The 19,624-nt window shown below is 36.9% G+C and overlaps 1 protein-coding gene across 1 annotated transcript in view; it reads right to left on the bottom strand.

Annotated features, from left to right (window-relative positions):
• The window catches only part of epha5 (EPH receptor A5), an 80,536-nt gene that overhangs the window by 15,625 nt on the left and 45,287 nt on the right, over positions 1-19,624 (bottom strand). Inside the window, exons 6-16 of the mRNA XM_077585620.1 lie at positions 15,998-16,122; positions 14,852-14,941; positions 13,862-13,931; positions 13,586-13,688; positions 10,041-10,108; positions 7,998-8,123; positions 6,623-6,808; positions 6,464-6,525; positions 5,096-5,163; positions 4,858-4,999; positions 1,369-1,518 (exon numbers count right to left, since the gene is read on the bottom strand). Coding sequence (XP_077441746.1) covers positions 1,369-1,518; positions 4,858-4,999; positions 5,096-5,163; positions 6,464-6,525; positions 6,623-6,808; positions 7,998-8,123; positions 10,041-10,108; positions 13,586-13,688; positions 13,862-13,931; positions 14,852-14,941; positions 15,998-16,122 — 1,190 coding nt within the window. The remainder of the gene's footprint in view (positions 1-1,368; positions 1,519-4,857; positions 5,000-5,095; positions 5,164-6,463; positions 6,526-6,622; positions 6,809-7,997; positions 8,124-10,040; positions 10,109-13,585; positions 13,689-13,861; positions 13,932-14,851; positions 14,942-15,997; positions 16,123-19,624) is intronic.

Here is a 19,624-nt window from a genome sequence, read left to right as displayed (position 1 = left end):
TGCGTTGGTTCACGCGCTTCACTCCTTTTTTCCACGCATGCTACAATATCGCGTCTCGTGTTTCCATTAAAGCTATTCATTCTCATTGTCAACACTTTGCAGTAATAGATTGACAAAAATTGGTTCTGACACTTCCCTCACACAAAGGAACCCCCAATCATCCACTGAAAAGGAAATTCTTGAATTTCGCCTACACGTCTCGTTCTTCTCCCTTAGCCTTTGTTGTGCGGAATTTGCACATGGGAACAATGCATTCAACGGCGTCCTATTGTCTACCTGAATTGTCAGCAAATATGGCGTGGAAATACTGAGGACAAAGCTGTGTGTGGTGTAGGTAATATCTCATACTCGATCTTAAAAACATGGAAAAAGCTCCCAATGCACAATCCTACTCATAATACAGGTTTTCATAAAAGTTGACTTGAAAAAAGCTTGACTTTAACTCATTGACTGCCATTGACGGCTATAGACGTCAAAAAATCATTTGAACTATTTCTATTAGTTCACTTTTGTTTACAAGAGTATGAAAACCTAGGGGGGAAAAATTTTGTACATTTAGAACAGATATAAAATTTGTGATTAATCGTGAGTTAACTAGTGAAGCCATGCAATTAATTACAATAAAAAATGTAATCGCCTGACGCCCCTAATTTTTAATAATCTTTTCTTTTTCTTTTTTAAATCGTGTCAGGCGAAAAAATTCAAATACAAAATTATTACAAAAAATAAATAAAAGTTGCATCTATATGTCTGCTTTCTTGGGTCACACTTATGGACAAATCTTAGAATTTTTTTTTGGGACGTATGTACAAAATCTTTATAAAAAAAATCTATTTCTATTGAACTTTTCCCCCCTTAATTCCACAGGGCTTGCGCATTTGCGAGTTTTAAAAAATGCTATTTTTTTAGCATCTGGAATACATTATTTCAATACGTTCAAAAATTGTTTATTCAAACATTGTTTATTCATATCTTTTATGATTATTATTATGTCTGCAGTGCATGATTTCCGTTATTTTTTCCCCATAATGTCACTGATAGATGCTACGTTTTAGCATTTAGCTTACAAGTACGTTTGAACGTACTTGCAAATATGTTCAAACGTATTCATGAGGTATTTCAAATACATACGAAAGTATTTGCAAATACATATTTGCCAGACAAAAATGTTTACTCCACATTGGCAGCTCAACGCTTCCTTTCAAAATAAATGGATAAAAAATAAAATAAGATAAAAAATCTGACAGCCTAAAACTGCTTATGGAGCAACCTGACTTTGCAGCTCAACATCATGGGTGAGTGGGGAAAAAAAAGCTGCTGATTGGAATCCATCATCCAAGCAGAACAACCAAACATGATGACACTTACATCTTGATTGGACATCTCCCAGTAGGGCCGCTCTCCATACGACATCACTTCCCACATGACTATGCCGTAACTCCACACGTCGCTGGCTGAAGTGAACTTCCTGTATGCGATCGCCTCGGGAGCTGTCCAGCGAATCGGAATCTTCCCGCCCTGTGAAACCAGAATAATAAGTGGGACATATAATTATATTAGCTGGATTCTCATGGCTCTAATATAAATCCACCAAAAGTGCAAATTGATATTCATTTTTTCTACTACTTTTTTCATTGCGAACGGTTCAGAACTTTGGAGGACCAAAACTTCCAAAATTAAAAATAAATAAATGACTCCCTATATATATATATATATATATATATATATATACACATAAATAAATAAATAAATAAATAAAAGTAATTAAAAAAAATAAAAATAAATGTTGAAATAAATAACAAAAAAATAAATATATAAATAAAATGTAATATCAATCAATCAATAAAAATGCTCTGCTCTCACATTTATTTATCTCATGCTGCAGATGCTGTGCCAGGACGAAATGTTATTCAAATGAGGGGGCGGTCCTAAAACGTGTCTTGGATCGGGCTCCGCCCCAAATATATATATTTTGTTGTTTTTATTTCCATTTTAATTTTTGAATTATATTTTTTATATCTGTTTTCATTTTCACTTTCATTTATCTATTTATGTAGTCATTTATTCATTTTGAATTTTGGCAGTTTTGGTCCTCCAAAGATAACCTCGAAACGTTGTATGTCAAGACCGTCATAAATCAAAGACCCCAATCCAGAACTGACTTGACAACCCACTGTTATACTAATGAATACTAATTTAGGAACACGGATAACAAGGTTGATATTCTTTTACAAATAGCCAGATGCCGCGTGTTTGTGTGTGTGTGTGAGTTCATTATCGTGCTTTCATTGCTAAGATCGAACATTTCCCGAGATGACTGCTGAGGCAAATGTGCTTTCAGTCAATGAGAAGTGAAATTAGCTTGATGCAGCATTGATGAACACAGCAGCGGGATATCTCCGGGTCTGATTATCTGAAGGGTGGGGATGATGTTACTCATGCTGTTCCGTCAGAGGCGAGGAAGTGCCAGAGAGTGCGAACGAGTTGAGAGCAAGATGCGCAGCCTGCCGGGGAGAGGTGAGTGACGGGATATTTGGCGCTCCGGCAGCGAGGCTCAGTGCTAATTGAGCGTTGGAGAGGCCGACGCAAGTACTAATTGGCCCTCGGTCTGCAGGAAGCTGGAGATTCCTCCGAAAGGATGTCTCTCAGTCACAAAGCTCACAAAATAATTTCGCTGCTGTGTGGCCATTCACAGTGTGTATTTGACTGCCTGACATCACACTGTCATTATTCCGCTAACGCACTACCTCGAAGGTGAAACGCAATATGTTCTGCTGGCGCATCTCTCAGCTATTTTTCCCACAGGTACTAATGGAAATCTGTTTCAGGGTCAAATTGTTGTCATTATAAAAAGTGAAGAGGGAAGGTCTCTCGCTGGAGTGCTTGTCCACCGGGTGACAGCAAGTCACAACAAATGGGGTAATTGCAGCAAGACAAGAAATTGGGGGGAAATTGTCCATACATATTTATTTTATTTTATTTTATTTTATTTTATTTTATTTTATTTTATTTTATTTTATTTTATTTTATTTTATTTTTAATTTTATTTTTATTTTATTTTTTTATCTTTGGGGTATTTTTGACAAAACATCTCACATATGTGAAAAAAAACACCAGGGAACTGTTCTAATTTTTTATTTAAAAAAATCAGAAAATAACTCATTCACTCCCAGCCATTTTCACTGAAAGAACCCCCTTCGGCTGTTTTACTGGATTTTGACTGATTTTGCAAGGCCCACAGAATATTCTATGTTCTATTGCTATAAAAACATGGAATCTACCAAAAGAAAGATTACAGTCTCTTCTTTCACTTTTTTTTCCTCCACTTTCTTTACCCAAGTATATTTGTATTTGTTTTGCAGCAATTAGCATTAGAATATAGCTAAGTATCATCATTATTCACAAACCTGTTGAAAACACTGAGAAAAAGAGCTTGTTGCAACATGGCCCTGGCTGATCTCTTATACTCTGATGACACCTTCTGGCGTTTTTTAGCCTCTACCCTTGCTTTAAGCGACCTCTTCATTTTAGAAGCTGTATCAAAGCCTTCTGTATACTCGAGCATAAAATATATAAAAAACATATAAATAGGTCTTTGGGACACTAAAACATTTAAAATTGAATGTATTTATACATTTTTGGGAGCAAATTAGTTAAGCAACTATTTAGCATTCGTTACTGTCATAATTGTAACAAATTAACCACAGTCAACTCTCGTCTATAATACGGCCTTGGAAAATCACCCTAAAAAAGAAAAAGCTCTGTACCGCTAACTGCTTATAAATGCTGCACTTTTAATTACACTGTATGTGAAATGTGAAATATATTGAGTTACATTTTGTGGATTCATAAATCAATTATTCAAATTTTGTTTTTGTTATTATTATTATTATTATTATTGTTATTACTACTGCTATTATTATTATTATTTTTACAACCACTACTTATCATCTAGGTTTGGTAAATATTTAAACAACGTAAAAAAAAAAAAATCCTTCAATTAGTTTTTTTGTTTTGTTTTTGTGTGTTAATTTTTTACAGTAATGTAGAGTAGGTAAAAAAATGTAACGTGAAAGTGATTTCTGTTGCCGATTTCTATGCATTTATTTAAATACGGACAGTTTTGAATGTAAATCTGCCTTATGGTAGCCATAGGCTAATTTCCATCTGTATGAATACAAATAAGACGTGACGTTTTTGCATCATATTTTTAATATTCAGCACAACTGTCACGCTGGCGTCAAGTACGAGAACTAGAAAATAGGACTGCTTGATTTTTTCAGACCAACACCAGTACGAGTACTCTTGAATACCAAGTACCGATATCGCTAGCACTTTTGATACATAAAATTCCCCCGCAAAAAAACAATGACAGACCGTTTTCCTTAAAATTGCATGAAATGAATGACAATTTTCAAATCTTCTCATTTCTAATTTCTAATTCCTGATCGTAAAACGGCCACAAGACCAGTACCGTCATACTGATACCTTGAAATAAGGCCGGGTATTGAATGCAATATTCACTAAGATTGAAAGTTTAGAGCAATTAAGCAATATAAGGTGTACAGTAGTGCAGTGGTGCTGATTAACAACAACTGTGTAAAAACTTTCGAGGTTTCACTTTATCATCTGGTTGCCCCAAGTTTTCATTTCCTCATTCAACTGCAGACAATGTCCATCTTTCAGCATTTCATTGCTCTGATTTATATGTGTTTTATTATTTATTGTAAACAGAGTACTTGGTCAACTTTTAAATGTCACCTTGGGCTCCAGGACAAGCAATTTCTTTTTATGTGAAAATGAAAACAAACTGCCAGATGCGAGCCTGCTTCCCCGAATCAAAATGCACAGCCTTACCCGTGTGGTGTAAGCAGCCTCAGGGTCGTCCTCCAGAACGCGCGACAGGCCAAAATCAGACACTTTGCACACAAGGTTGCTGTTGACCAGGATGTTGCGAGCTGCCAGATCGCGGTGGACGTAGCCCATGTCAGACAAGTACCTGCATTCATTAGTGGAAAAGGAGAGAACTGGGTTTTAGAACCTAAAAAGGTGATGGGGATTTCTTTTAGATGTACAATTGTGTGTCTGTTGGTACCTCATGCCAGATGCAATGCCACGTAGCATACCAACCAGCTGGATAACAGTGAATTGACCGTCATTTTTCTGGAAGTGAACAAAAGAAAATGAATGCTGCTATTCCCTTCCTACCAGACTCTCCTTCCAAAAAGAGCAGAAAAATAGAATCCATTAACAATATGGCAGATTTCACTGCGAAACTGCGACCCTTGTAACACTTCAGTCTGTGTTTCCATCACTGTTATGGCTAAAACATCTACAGTATAACATTCCACTTACAAATTAAATTAGATGTTAAGCCTGATGTACGGGTTCGAGCATCGCTTACTGCATTGTCAAAAATGGTGCAACAACTAATCCGGAAGCCCATCCAGACCCTGGCAGTGTCATTTATATTGTCCTCAGTACAGCAGCCATCCATGTAATTACTTGACAGGCTTTACCGAGCTGCTCTGCCTGCTGCTCTGCCTCCCTTTGGCGCTCAGGACCGTCCTGCAAGCACTTTCTACTGTCTTGCATCTCACAAAAAAAAAAAAAAAATATATATATATATATATATACAGTATATATATACACACATATATATATATATACACACATATATATATATATATACACATATATATATATATATACACATATATATATATATATATATATATATATATATATATATATATATATATATATATATATATATATATATATATATACATAAACAATTAAAATTAAAAATTAAAAAAAAAATTAAAAACGAGATTCAAAAAATAAAAATAAATACAAAAATAAATATATAAATAAAATAAAATATCAATCAGTCAATAAACACAGTATATATGTACTTATTTATTTATAGATTTTTTTTTAAGGATCACACCAACTGCCTCGATTGAACGAGGTGCCATCGGAACCTCTGAAAAGCTTGAAGTAGCGCGCGGCGAGACACATCCACACACATGAATGTGAGGTCTGAATTGAACATGATTCCAGTTCGCAGTCGTGCCAATCATGTGAAGTGATGTTTTGCACCGAGTAGGTACATTTCGGTTTGAATGTCTGAAGTTAACGAGGCATTTAGCTGGAATAATATAAGCTAATTGGGTGTATTGTCATTCCGTGTTGATCCGCTTTGCCAACAACTGTGGTGCAGCATTCAACAAAATACTCCCCCCCCCCCCCCCCCCCGAATTATGTTTTTTTTTCTTTTCTTTAAATATTCAGAGGAGTAAACATTTTCCACTTTGGCAACGATTATCCATTCATCCCTATTGTCTATATTTAGCACCATATTTACCACAGCCTAATTTGTTTATTATGATCTACTATACTATATTATATACTATATACTATACTCTCTTCCTTTATTTGACAAACATCGTTTTCCTACCTTGAGGAATGTGTCCAGTGAACCATTCTCCATGTATTCAGTGATGATCATCACTGGTTTGCCTGAAAAGGACAAAAAAAACAACCAACCAACTAGTTATCGCATTTTTAATTCATGATTTATGAAAGCTATTCGTTTAAGTTATTGGAAGACGCTCACTCTTGGTGACGACGCCCTCCAGGCGAATGATGTTGGGATGGTTAAACTGCCCCATGATGGAGGCCTCCCACAGGAAGTCCCGCCTCTGATGCTCCGTGTATCCTGCTTTCAACGTCTTGATGGCGACCTGCATCTCCCGTTTCCCTGGCAACCTCAGTGGTCCGCTGCACACCTCGCCAAACTCCCCTGAGGCAAACAGGCAGAAATTGCGTGGCAATGCTTGAAAAGCTGAATGCTAAGATTTGAATGCGTGTGTTTATGAAATTAAATTGGAAGATAAATGACTCAAATGTGGTCCAAGCAAGGGGTTGAACCCAGGTTCTCCGTGGTGGAAGGAAATTGCTCTAAACACTGGGCTAACTCGGTCATCCGAGAGGGACTCAGCGTCGAGTCGCTGCTCCTCCACGTTGAGAGGAACCAGTTGAGGTGGCTCGGGCATCTGGTTCGGATGCCTCCTGGACGCCTCCCTGGGGAGGTGTTCCGGGCATGTCCTACCGGCAGGAGGCCCCGGGGACGACCCAGGACACGCTGGAGAGACTATGTCTCTCGGCTGTCCTGGGAACGCCTTGGGGTCCCGTCGGATGAGCTGGCTGAAGTGGCTGGGGAGAGGGAAGTCTGGGCTTCCCTGCTAAAGCTGCTGCCCCCGCGACCCGACCCCGGATAAGCGGAAGAAGACGGACGGACGGACGGACGGACGGGGCTAACTTGACTTGTTCAAAATGATGGCTAATGGTGGTTTTTTTTTTTTTTTTTTTGTCAAAGTGTCATCTGATGTAAGTAATGTGAAATCAGACGATATATACCCCGGGAGGCGTGAATTTTTGAAGTTGAAATTCGAACGGTGCAAATCGGAAATATTATGTGGGAGTTATCACACGGCAAAAAAAATTAAAAATAACAGTAACATAAATTGACTTCGGAAAAATCATCATAGGCTTAACTTTGACTGCCAGACGTTTTCAGAAAAGGGATGCCGTGGGTGCCAGCCGATTTAAGCATTTTGACTGATCTTTCAAGGTCCACAGAAAATGATGTGTTTGGACTATGGAAACACACATACTACCAAATGATAGATGAAGATTGGACTCTCATCTTTCATCAGAAAAAAAAGTTTGTTTCTACCTAATTCCGTTTTTCAGTAATCAACAATAGAAAATGGTTAGTTTCACCTCTGTTTTGGAAAAAAAACGTCTTTTAACGTCTTTGGCACCCCTCCATAGGATTTTACTAAACGTTATTTAACGTTTTTGGCAGTCAAAGAGTTAATTACAGATTATTTGCATTAATGGTGTTCATAAATTACTTTAGTCATTTTTATGTTCCTGATCTGATTTTGATTACTCATAGAATACCTAAAATAGTGCATACAACTTACCAGCGCCGATGATCCTTTCAATGGAGATGAATGACACGTCAATCTCTTGGGTAAATTCATGCACAGCTTGGTTAGGGTCTTCGTAGGTGAGGGGGTCAATGTAGGTACGCACTCCAGGGAACTTTACTGCAGGCACACGAGTAACATTAGAATGCAGACACACACAGAAATTACTCATATAAACCCCCCGGAGATTTGCAAATTCAGCAATTCGCTACCAGTAATCCCACCTACTCGCGTTTTTTCTGTAGAAAGTAACTCAATCTATTTACCAAAATGCCTTGCTCCTTTTCTAGCGTTATTTTAGCGGCTGAGTAGCTAAGCGCTAGCCACTAGCATGATAGCCTGCTGTCCTGACAGCGAACAGCTGCATACAAAATTCGCCAGGGTAGTTAACAGTTGATCAGCTGGTAATAGCAAGTTGATCCAAAATAAACATTTGCGATACATGTTTTTTTTTATTTTTTAAAAAGACTACTGTATGTATGAGTGAGTCAGAAAAATAAATAAATAATGGATCCGATTTATATAGCGCTTTTTTGGGACACTCAAAGACGCTTCACAATGGAGACATTATTTGTGCGCTCACACATTTACACTCTGAAATGTAATAAGAGAATGAAGGAAAACAGCAAAATCATCAGTGTTAATTCAACACCTACAGAGTTGATTTAACACTTCAAACGAGCCTATAATTATCCATACTAAATACAATTAAAATACTTTTGAAAATGTAGAGTTAAAACTGACACCAAGTGGTCAACTCTGTAAAATAACACCTACTCTGGACACAATTTAACACTGAACATGTTAAAATGACAATTTAGGAGTTAAAATCAGCTCCCAAAAATTTAACACTGACATTTTAACACTCATTTTTTTTCCCTGTGATAACTGACATTGTTGCAGGTTGTTTTGAAATCAAATGATCTGCACCGCATTTATATTCAAAGGAAATGTCGTAAGATTACTTTGACATGATATAAAAATATTTTCGGATGATAATTTAGGTTCACAGTATTTTCGGTTTAACCCTATAAAGCCTGAACCATAAAATATATGAGAGAAAATTCAGATTCTTTGTGAGTAGAGTATTTATTGGTCCTTTTGAATAAACAAACATTTTTGGGGGAAAATCAACTTCCACATATGACTTTTAATTTGTGTCATATTTGATACATCCGGTCAGATTGCTTTAAATTCGTGCATTTATAATTGTCAAAAATATAATAATAAACAGACATATCAAACATATTAGTATTTCCAAACATCAGAAAGAACATTTCCCACAATTAATAAGTATAGGTGTCTCTCGTTTCTCAATTGGGGCGATCTTGCAAGGTCGCTGGAAAAGCCATCAGCTGGGTGGTATTACTGCCCTCTAGTGGATTATCAGTGCAATGCATGTGTCATATACGTCAAGAGTTTTAATTGGGGAAAAAAATATATACTCATGAACTAGATTGCTCAAAATGTCTTGTATTTAATACAATACGTTTGTAGGGTTAAACCATTATTACAAGAAATTTAGAATGATGTTTATTATTCACTCATTCGAATTATTTCTAGCAAGTCTTGGTCCCCTAACCCTTGTGAATAGTGAGGGTTCGTTCACAATGCAACTATTGTCTTTCAGTGTGACAGCAACACAAACTGGCACCACGGTGCTTCTTACGAGCCGACATGGCAGTGTCGGTCATCGCTAATTGCAACAGATGGGGTGCAGAGCACAATGCCAAAATGTTGCCAAATATATGAAGCTGTCAAGATGGATAAATGATCATCGCTATGTTTGGACTGGGCTAGTATGCCAACAATGAAAAGCCCTCTGGATCTTTGACTGTACTGTCACGCAGACACACATGGTCAGGCCTTCAGGGGTAAACTAACCCATACCGACATGGCCACTGTTTGAACCCTCGACTGCAAACTGCTGATGACAAATTCTTTCACCACCAATTACACCTTTTTTTTTTAATGGGGCATAATTGTGGAGATAAACATTTTTTCTTTGATTAATGATGAAAGGCAATGTGGACTTACTGTGACCATTATGGAAGTGCATTTTTTCCTCTTCGGGATCTTGCTTTGCTTTGCTGTAGCCACACCGCCTAGAAAAAAGAAAATACGTTATTATTGTTCAATGCATTTTCTTGTATTTATTCTTATAGTTCAGAAAGTGTCATTCAATATTTTTGTCACAGAATTAAATGCAAAATAGACAGAAAGATGTGCATTATGTGGTCTAACATGCAGTTTGTTATCATTTTTAGGGTTTTCTTTGCAAATGTTACGTATCTTTTTTTTTTCTTCTTTGCATCCCAAAATCCTCCCACGCGGGTTTGTGCCACTCCAAACAATTCCTCTATGTCAATATTTACACAGCCGACCCATCAGATACAATCAGATAACCTCGATTAAACAAACAAGATTGATTTTGTATTTCATACGCACGCAGACGCATACGGTACGCCACAGAGCGAGCAGAAACTCAAATTATTGTAATACCAACTAACTAGCTGTAATTGGATCCAATTAGGAAATTTATTATGCCTGCCAAAAATGTTCAACACGGACCAAGAACAGGAGCTTTGTAGCACCCTATAATATAACAATTTCCTGAAAATGTCATAACGCCCCAAAAATGTCATAACATTTTCACCTAACTTGATCAAAAATGTAATAAAACTCAATAATGTAATATTTTGGCAATTTGGGGTGAAATTAGTCCTCAAATGAATGATTTTTCTGCCGCGTGTCTTGTCACCATTCAGCTATGTCAAGGAAGCTGAAACATACTCAACGTAACACACTAAGGCTAACTTCAAAATAAAGTTTACCAAATATACATTGACAGCAATGCAAATAGCCTTAGTAGGCTTTTACTTTGAAGTTGGCTCACGTTGTGGCGCGATGGCTAGCTTGACTTCCCTTTTAGATGTTTAGGATTTCTTTATCGTATTTTTGATTGACATTAAAGTTGCGACCAACATCAACACAAAGCTATCCCGAACTCATATTCAATCGTTAATTTAGGACGCTAAGAAACCGCTAATTAACTGTATTGATAAGGCAGAAGTCTCCGACGTAAGTGGCTACTAGCTAGCAACTAGCCGTTAGCATTACCAACGAGTACCTGGCTGGTAGCTGTAAATGAGTTTGACAGCTGGTACCTGGCTTACTTTAATTATTTTTCAATATTCTCTACCAAGGCTACTTTGTAATTCACTCTCCATGTTTAAAGGAAGGGAATGTGCCTTGAATTGCATTTTGAGGTCTTTTCATTATAAAAAAAATAATAAAGATAAATAGAACTTTGTCTTTATTTTATAAAACACTTTTGCCCATTAAAAAAAGACATACATTCAACTCAAAATGTCAAACATAGCCATTTAGATTTTAGGAACACAACTTTAAGCCATTAATACCTTATTATTTTACACATGGACGATGTATAAAATAAGAATGTTTCTGCCTCAGATTGCACTTAAAGTTGTGTTCCTAAATCCTAAACGGCTATATTAGACATTTTGAATTGATTTTTTAAAATTTAATCAGAAAAGGCGTTTAACAAAATAAATGAAGGCAAAGTACTATTTATCTCTTTAATTTTTTTATACATATATATATATACATACATATATATATATATATATACATACATATATATATATATATAATATAATATTTACACATGCATCTCTCTCTCTCTCTCTCTCTTTCGGTAGAGCAGAGAAGACAAGAGGCTTTACATTGGCAGCTGGATATTCACTGTACACACCGTGTGTGTTTTGTGTCTGCCTGGGGGTTGTCTAGCTTTTCCGGATCTGTTGAGTCAAGGGATTTGAGCGTGCCCACTGCCCAGTGGCCACTCGGCCTTCAGACTTCCTGTATGGGGATGTCGGTGTATGTGTATGCATGTTAACTCGTGTGGACATGCATCAGTGCGTATAAGTGTGTCTACACATGCGTGCCCAGTTTCTATGTCAACGGATGTGTGCTAGCAGTCTGGACAGTTAAGATGGGGAGGGGTGGCCTGCGGGCGTACAGTAGATGGGCGCTGGATTGCGTGGCCCAAATTCAACAGTGATTTTTTTTTCTGCTCTCCATTTTTTCCACTTTGCGCCATCCTTGAACACTTCCTATTCATTTTTTTTGTATCCACAACCTATTACTGTTTAATGATTGACACACTTTGATTATGCTGTATTGTTTAAATACTTGTTTTTTTTAAGATGCCCCATCCTTTGTAGGTACTGCACATTGGGCACTCTCCCAGATAGACACAACACAGTGCCAGAAAACAGTAAGGATCAGCGTTTTCCAGAACAAGGATCAATGATATTCATGAGTCCAAGCTCTGACAGTAAAGCATTGTGACCACAGCAGCTGCTCGACTTGACCTCCACAAAGGATGCGGCTGAGGGCTGCGGGTTGTATCTGTGATACTGATGGATGCGTCGGCTGCGCTGCGTACGCTTTTTACTGACCCTTTATATAAACAACATAAGTTTAACACTCCTGATGTGAATCCCTGACTCATTTGGAATGAGGAAGGAATTCCTCATGAAGTGGTTTCTGTGTCTGTGAACTTGCACATAACGCAACCTATGACTGCTGTCACGCTCGTCACATTGTGACAAACAGGCTGTCAAAACAACGGCAAGCCACAAATGGGAGCTACTACATTGACCTGAAGGTAATCAAAACATAGATCTGTGATTCCTATCCAACCGCATGAGGCTGAGCTACATCAATGTAGACCATGGCAGGGCAAATCCCTTGGGTATGGAGGACCAAAACTGCAGAAATTAAAAATAAATGAATGAATAATAAATAAATTAATCCAAGTAAAAAAATTAATAATTCAAAAATTATATACAAAAAATAAATATAAATGGAAATAAAAACTACATATAAGCATCTATATATATAAATAAATAAACAAAAGTAAAAATAAATACAAAATTAAAAACGAGATTCAAAAATTAAAACTAAATGTCGAAATAAATAAAATAATAAATATATAAATATAATTATATTTCATTATAACTATAATAAATAATAAAAATTGAATGACATGAACAACCTGACGTGTGCAGCATGGACTAAATAAATGTGAGAGCAGAGCATTTTAACTTATTGATTGATATTTAATTATATTTATTTCAACAATTATTTCATATTTATTTTTATTTATTTAATCTTGTTTTTTATTTTTGTGTTTATTTTTACTTTTATTCATTTATTTATGGATATATATATATATATATATATATATATATATATATATATATATATATATTTATTTCCATTTATATTTATTTTTTGTATTTAATTTTTGAATTATATTTTATACATCCGTTTTTATTTTCACTTCTATTCATTTATTTATTTTTAATTTTGGCAGTTTTAGTCCTCCATATACTTGGGAAGCATTACTTTTTTTTTTACTTAGCCGCTCGATCAACCAGTAGAACATACAGTATTAGGAACGCAAATGAATCGTTTTGAAAGTCGTCTTTTCTTTAGAATGGGTTACAGTGCAAAAATAACATCAGACTACAACTTGATTTTAGTAGCCTTACCGTCCGCTTAGTAGAAATCCAGCCACCACTGCCAGGAGTACGAGCGCCAAAGTGATGGCGACTGCTACGATAGAAGCTTGGGCACGTTCGCTGGTCGCAGTTACTGCCAATGGAGCGAGATAAAAACAGGACTAGATTTACAAACACATCTACTTGGACTGTGATACCGATACAGCTTTCAAAAACAGAATGCCGTCAAGTGCAGGTGTGAGCTTTTTGTATTGCCCACGCTTGCCCACTCGCACTCCCTCATCCAACATTTCTCTGTGAACTCACAGTAAGGGCTCGTCTGGAATTCAAAACGGCGGCTAAACGCGCCATAGCCTGCAGATGTCCTGGCTCGCACCTGTAATACACAAGGTGGAGGTATAAACATTGATTTATCTCAAGCAATAGATACTCTAATACCGTATATGCATATAAATGACGGAAGTAGCTAACCCCTTGACGGTTGAATTTATTTTCAATAATTAAGGAAAAAAATTGGGTCTGGTTTTTCTTTCAGGTCGATACTAATTCAATTTGAGAATGTTCATTTGAGTGAAGCACATAAAATAGTTATAAATCTAGGTGCGATGAAAATAAGACCAGTGACACATTATTTGGTCCCAAATTTACTTTTAAATGTACTGTGTAGTTTTTCATGACTGGCTGACCATCAGCTACTTGTATTTTATTGATTCTGGTTATATATATATAAATATATATATATGAGAAAAGCAACCAATAAAGTTTTGCATTTTACCACTACTTAATTCGTTAACCAATCGTGCTATGTCATTTGTGGTTTAAAAAAGTGCCGCAAATGCGTTGTTTTCCATTGCAGTAAATACGTCTATATATTTTTTTGCTCTTTTTTTCCCGCATGCTATAATGAAAATATTAATTAACATTATTTCAAAGAAAGTTGAATCCTGAGAAGAGATTATTTGTATTTCTATCATTTCTCCCGGGGAAAATTAATATGAAGTGTGAACAAATTGATCAGCCTCCTGGAAGAGATTGTCCACTGTCAGCTTCCTATATTGAATTCTACTGAGAATGCGCTGACGAGAACCATTTCCAAAAAATCTTTGGCTGACTTTATTGGTCCAGCACAATATTATATCTGAGGGATCTTTTATTTGAGTTATACGTCACTTTGGCATAAACTAAATCTTCGCAAGTGCTTATTCGTCTCGCATATATTCCCTGATGTTTCTTTTTCGTGTCATCTCATTATCATTAATCAATATCTTTTATGGATTTTCTTAGCCTGTGTCCGACCTGGAAGATGTAGACTGAAGAAGGTTTTAGGCTTTCCACCACCATCTCCGTCTCCCTGGATTTTATGATGGTGTAGCTTGAGTCCTGCTCCTGTTGGAAGAGAAAGAGTAAAGTGCACATTTCAGACATCTATCTTTTTTTTTTTTCACTCCGCTTTGTTTGAGTGTGTGTTACACCCGTGTGTAAGGATCAGTTTTCCAACTGTAACCTCATCAGGTTTAAACAAGGCTAAATGCCCACTCCATTAGCCAGAAACCATTAGCTAACCACTGACCACAAAACCTAGCTTTTTTTTCCCTTCTCTCTCCCTCTCCGGTATACCTTTATGATGACCTTCCCAGAAAAGAATGCTTACAAGCATGAAAGGAAGAGACGAGGAAGGGCACAGGATCACTGAACTGAGCTGAAGCATTAAATTGATCTCTTTAACAATGTCCACCTTAAAAACAGCTTTGGGGGAAAGTGAACGCTGTTTTCACAAGGTGCCATTTAATTGTGAAAACATCAGCAAAATGATGGCGTTGCACACTGTAAAAAAAGCAACTGAGGCAAAGCAAATAAAGTCAACAGTGTGCCGAATTAACCCTGGAGAACCCACGGGGTCAAATTTGGCCCCTATAAATTCTGCTACTCAAATAACAAAGATCATTTTTTTCTTCTTTTTTTTTTTTTACAAATTTAACTTCAAAAGTCCAGAGTGCCACTTCTGACCCCTGCATGGGGCCATCTAGTGGATGAATATTGCACTTACATGAGCAAGAGTGGTGGTGACAAGATGGCTGCCAACATGCTGTTTTGTTGAGCTGGAAATCAATCCAAACAAAACCATCTTCTCAGCAAACGATCAGATGGTAAAATTGTTTTTTTTTTGTTAATCTATTTCATATCATGTTGCAGAATGCCTAGGAGTATGTTTTATATATATATTTGGATAAATTAGCAACTCTGAGCTCGTTAAAAAAAAGGGTTAAAATTGAAAAAAAAAAACATATTTTGGTGTTCAGTGAATTTATAGCAGTCATTTAATGTATAATTCATAATTTCCCAAAGAAGAAAAGGGTTCTTGGGTTCTCCAGGGTGTAAGTACAACATAAATGCAAACACAATTGCTAAGTTTTAATGAGAAGATTAGCTTGATAGCGTTACCTTCTGAAAATACTTGATCTCATATTCCAGGATGATGCCATTCGGTCGGTCCGGTTCCGCCCAGGAAAGCGCGATGCTGCTCTTGCCAGCGTGACCTTTTCTCACCACACTCACCGGGGAAGGTGCTGCACACATACACGCACAATTAAAAAGATGGCAACAACAGAGCTGACATCTGACAAGGATGTTTCATGGCACCTCATCCTTAGTTACAGAAAATGTCACAAAAAGGCCAAAATCGCTATAAGATCATTCCAACCAATTGTGCTCCATTACTATGAGTATGCGTCCATTTGACTCATTTCATCCTTCGTGTGTCCCCAACACTTTTCGTTACTCAAGCTCCTTCGGGGATGCGTGATTGTTTTCATTCCGCTGAGCCGTTCCAGCCAATGAGAGGATTTCTAGGCCAAGGCAGCTCAGCTACAATTTTGGCATTGAGATGCGTGAGTGCCTAATTAAACTATCCAGTTAAATCTTCAGCAATTCAGTCAATGCTGGCAGTGGAGAAGGCGAGTTGAACCGCGACTCTGTCAATCTGTCGCGGTGCTGAGGGAGCCGCAACAATGCAAAATATTATGAGCAATATTAGCAGGCTACTTCCTGGTTCATGTATGGTGACGTAAGAAAATAGATAGTGGAATAGTTGAGAATCTGATCAAATAAAATTGAAAATGCAAAATGTGGAATTATATTGAATGATATGAAATTATATGCAAAGGCCTGGAATGTGCTAAACATGTTGAAGTTGGAACGGTTTGAATTGGATTAAAAAAAATAGAAATTGGAGGGGAAAAAACAAACAAAAATATTAATTGTTGGCTTTTACTTGAAAATTTGGGAAATTGCAGTAGGGATTAAGTTAAAGTCAGAACGGTTAGAATCACTCCAAAAACAAAACAAAAATCATAATCAGGGATTTTTTGGGGGGGTGGGTATTTTAATGGTGTGCATTTTTACTTGTTGCTAAGTGAGATTTGTTTTTTTGTTTTTTTGTTTTTGAGTGAACTGAAAATGCAAAATGATTTAAATTTTAAATAGAAACAATTTGATTCTGTTAATTTGAACATGGTATTTATTAACAGTGAATTTTTGGAGGATCACTTGAATTTTGTGAAAAATTGAAATTTTTGGAATGACAAAAATAGTAGCCCTGAATAGCACGCATTTTGGGAGTATGTTGCAATTGGAAATGTGTGAATCAGTGAATACATGTAGAAATAGGGATGAATAACGTAGAATACAGTATATGAATTTGTGACTTTTAAAAAAAAGAAGAAGTGAAAATTAGAAAAAAAAAATACTTAGAAAAATGTGAACTTTTAGTTATGTGTGAATTTTTTTGATTTATTGAAAATCGCTGAATGTTTATTGTTGAATGTACCATTGGGAATGAATGGGGAACTTTTGGTTGAACAATTTGGAATTTTTGAAAAGCTGCAGATTTTTGGAATGTGAATAATGGAAGCACTTTTGGTGCGAATTATTGGAGCATGCTGAATTTGGAATGGTGAGAATTGGTTGACAAATGTGGAAGGAGTAGCTCTATGCATGCTTTAAATAGCCTCAAGTGGAGTGTGGATTTGCAATCATTTCAATTTTAACACAAGTTTTGAGGTAATTTATTCTCGAGTCAAGTGATCTGGCTTGCGTGAGTTTGCATCCGTCACTGAGCCATCCTGTTGTAACCTGAACTGTTAGCCCATCTCACAAAGGGACAGTTGGAGAATCTACGACAAGAGGCTTTTAACCGGGCAAAATGCTCCTTCTGGCAACGTCTACACTGTGTGTGTGTGTGTGTGTGTGTGTGTGTGTGTGTGTGTGTGTGTGTGTGTGTGTGTGTGTGTGTGTGTGTGTGTGTGTGTGTGTGTGTGTGCGTGTGCGTGCGACACAAAACAACGTTTAGGTTTCAATAGTCTCAGCAGAACTCTACAGGGAATAAATCATGGCTACAAACACAGTAACTGTATCCTGAGTAGATGTTTCACAAAAGTCCTATCTGCAACATCTTAAAAGCCTGAAACCAAAAACCGACACACATGCGCACGCTCTGTTTTTAAATACTGTAAAAGGCTTGGCTGTCATGATGACAGAGTGGCTTTATTTTGTCCTGCAGGTTAACTGATAATGCAGCAAAAGTACATTTAAATTTACAAAAAAAGACAAAAACAACATTTAGAAGAACATACTGTACATATAGTTGACGTGGGAATTGGGAATTATAATTCTCTCTGACCCTCTTCATCCTGGTCACCACCTCTTCCAGCCCCTTCACCCGGGTAGGCATACAAAACCCATCAGATATTCCAATATCTTATTCAGTATTTTCATTAATCCCTAAACAGTACATAGACAATAACGCTGATTCTGATTCAAAGCAAAATTCAAGGAACCTCACGTTTTAGAGAGACAGTTGGAGCAGCAAGGGGACAAGTTGATTGTTTTGACAAACGCGTGGGAGATATTTGAAAGTGCGTCGACAGGTCCCCCCCCAAAAAACAACAGATGCAATCACACTTCTCGTGTATGTTGCTACTGAGCTCAAACTTTTTAGTAATTCACAAAAGCACAAATGAACAAAAATGTTGCCGATTTCTGCAACAAGTTGTAATATTTTTATAACTTAATCTTAAATTGCAAGCCACCTTTACCAAACGCTTAAGACACGGTGATGGCTGTCAACTTGTCAAGTTGAAGTACCTCCGCCTTACAGCATTATCACAGTGCTGAAAATAAAATAGAGAACCACTTTCACTTCGCAGCTTTAAAAAAAAAAAAATCAATACAGACACTCGAATATCTAACTATGGTTTATAAGTACAGTACACCGAGACAAATATCTTCATCATCAGCAGAACGAAAGTGTGAGAAAAATAGATAACCTTTCAGAGAAGCTGATTTCATCTTGTTTTCTTGGAACTTAACTTGCTCTATTTCATGCCAATCTTTTGTTTTATAGCATCTGCAATGCAACTCTCCCAGACAAACAAGATACCAGCGCACCTCTTTTCGCTAAGGTATTCATAAAAGCAATGAAAAGATAAGTGTTAAGAATGAGGAAGGCCAGAATGGAATGTACACAGTAAGGTCATTTTCAATTAAGAATTACATCAAGATGTCAAATGAAATGAACGGCGAGTTGCATTCACTTGAAGTTGGATTTTGTCCTTCCATGAAGTACCCCAACGTCGTGTCTGTTCTTTATAATGGCTCGTATATAAATAATGTTTTTCTATATGTGATATATGAAAGTCAGGCGGGTAAGCCTTGATAACATAAGTAACTCTAAAACGAACACCTGCTAAAAAGTCCACATCCGTTCAAAGTCACGTTCGTAGCAAGAACGTTCTCGCGTACGCTCTTATGAAGACCGTTCTCGCCAGAGCTGGGCAAAACCGTCGTTACATCGGCCCGTCTTTGACGGATGCCTACCTTTTGCCGAGTGCTTCCGCATTTTCAGTGAGTGCTTTATTTTTTTAAATTTTTTATTTTATTAAATTTTTTTCCTGGACAGCTCAGTATTGTTTATTCTGTAATTTTACGAGTGTGTGTATGTGCGTGCGTGTGAGTGTGTGTATTCATTAGTTCACCTAAAACCTATTAAAAAAATCTCACCTAAACCGAACA

The sequence above is a fragment of the Vanacampus margaritifer genome, chromosome 14, assembly GCF_051991255.1.
Source record: "Vanacampus margaritifer isolate UIUO_Vmar chromosome 14, RoL_Vmar_1.0, whole genome shotgun sequence".
Taxonomy (NCBI): Eukaryota; Metazoa; Chordata; class Actinopteri; order Syngnathiformes; family Syngnathidae; genus Vanacampus; species Vanacampus margaritifer.
This window is presented reverse-complemented; position numbering and strand designations above follow the sequence as displayed.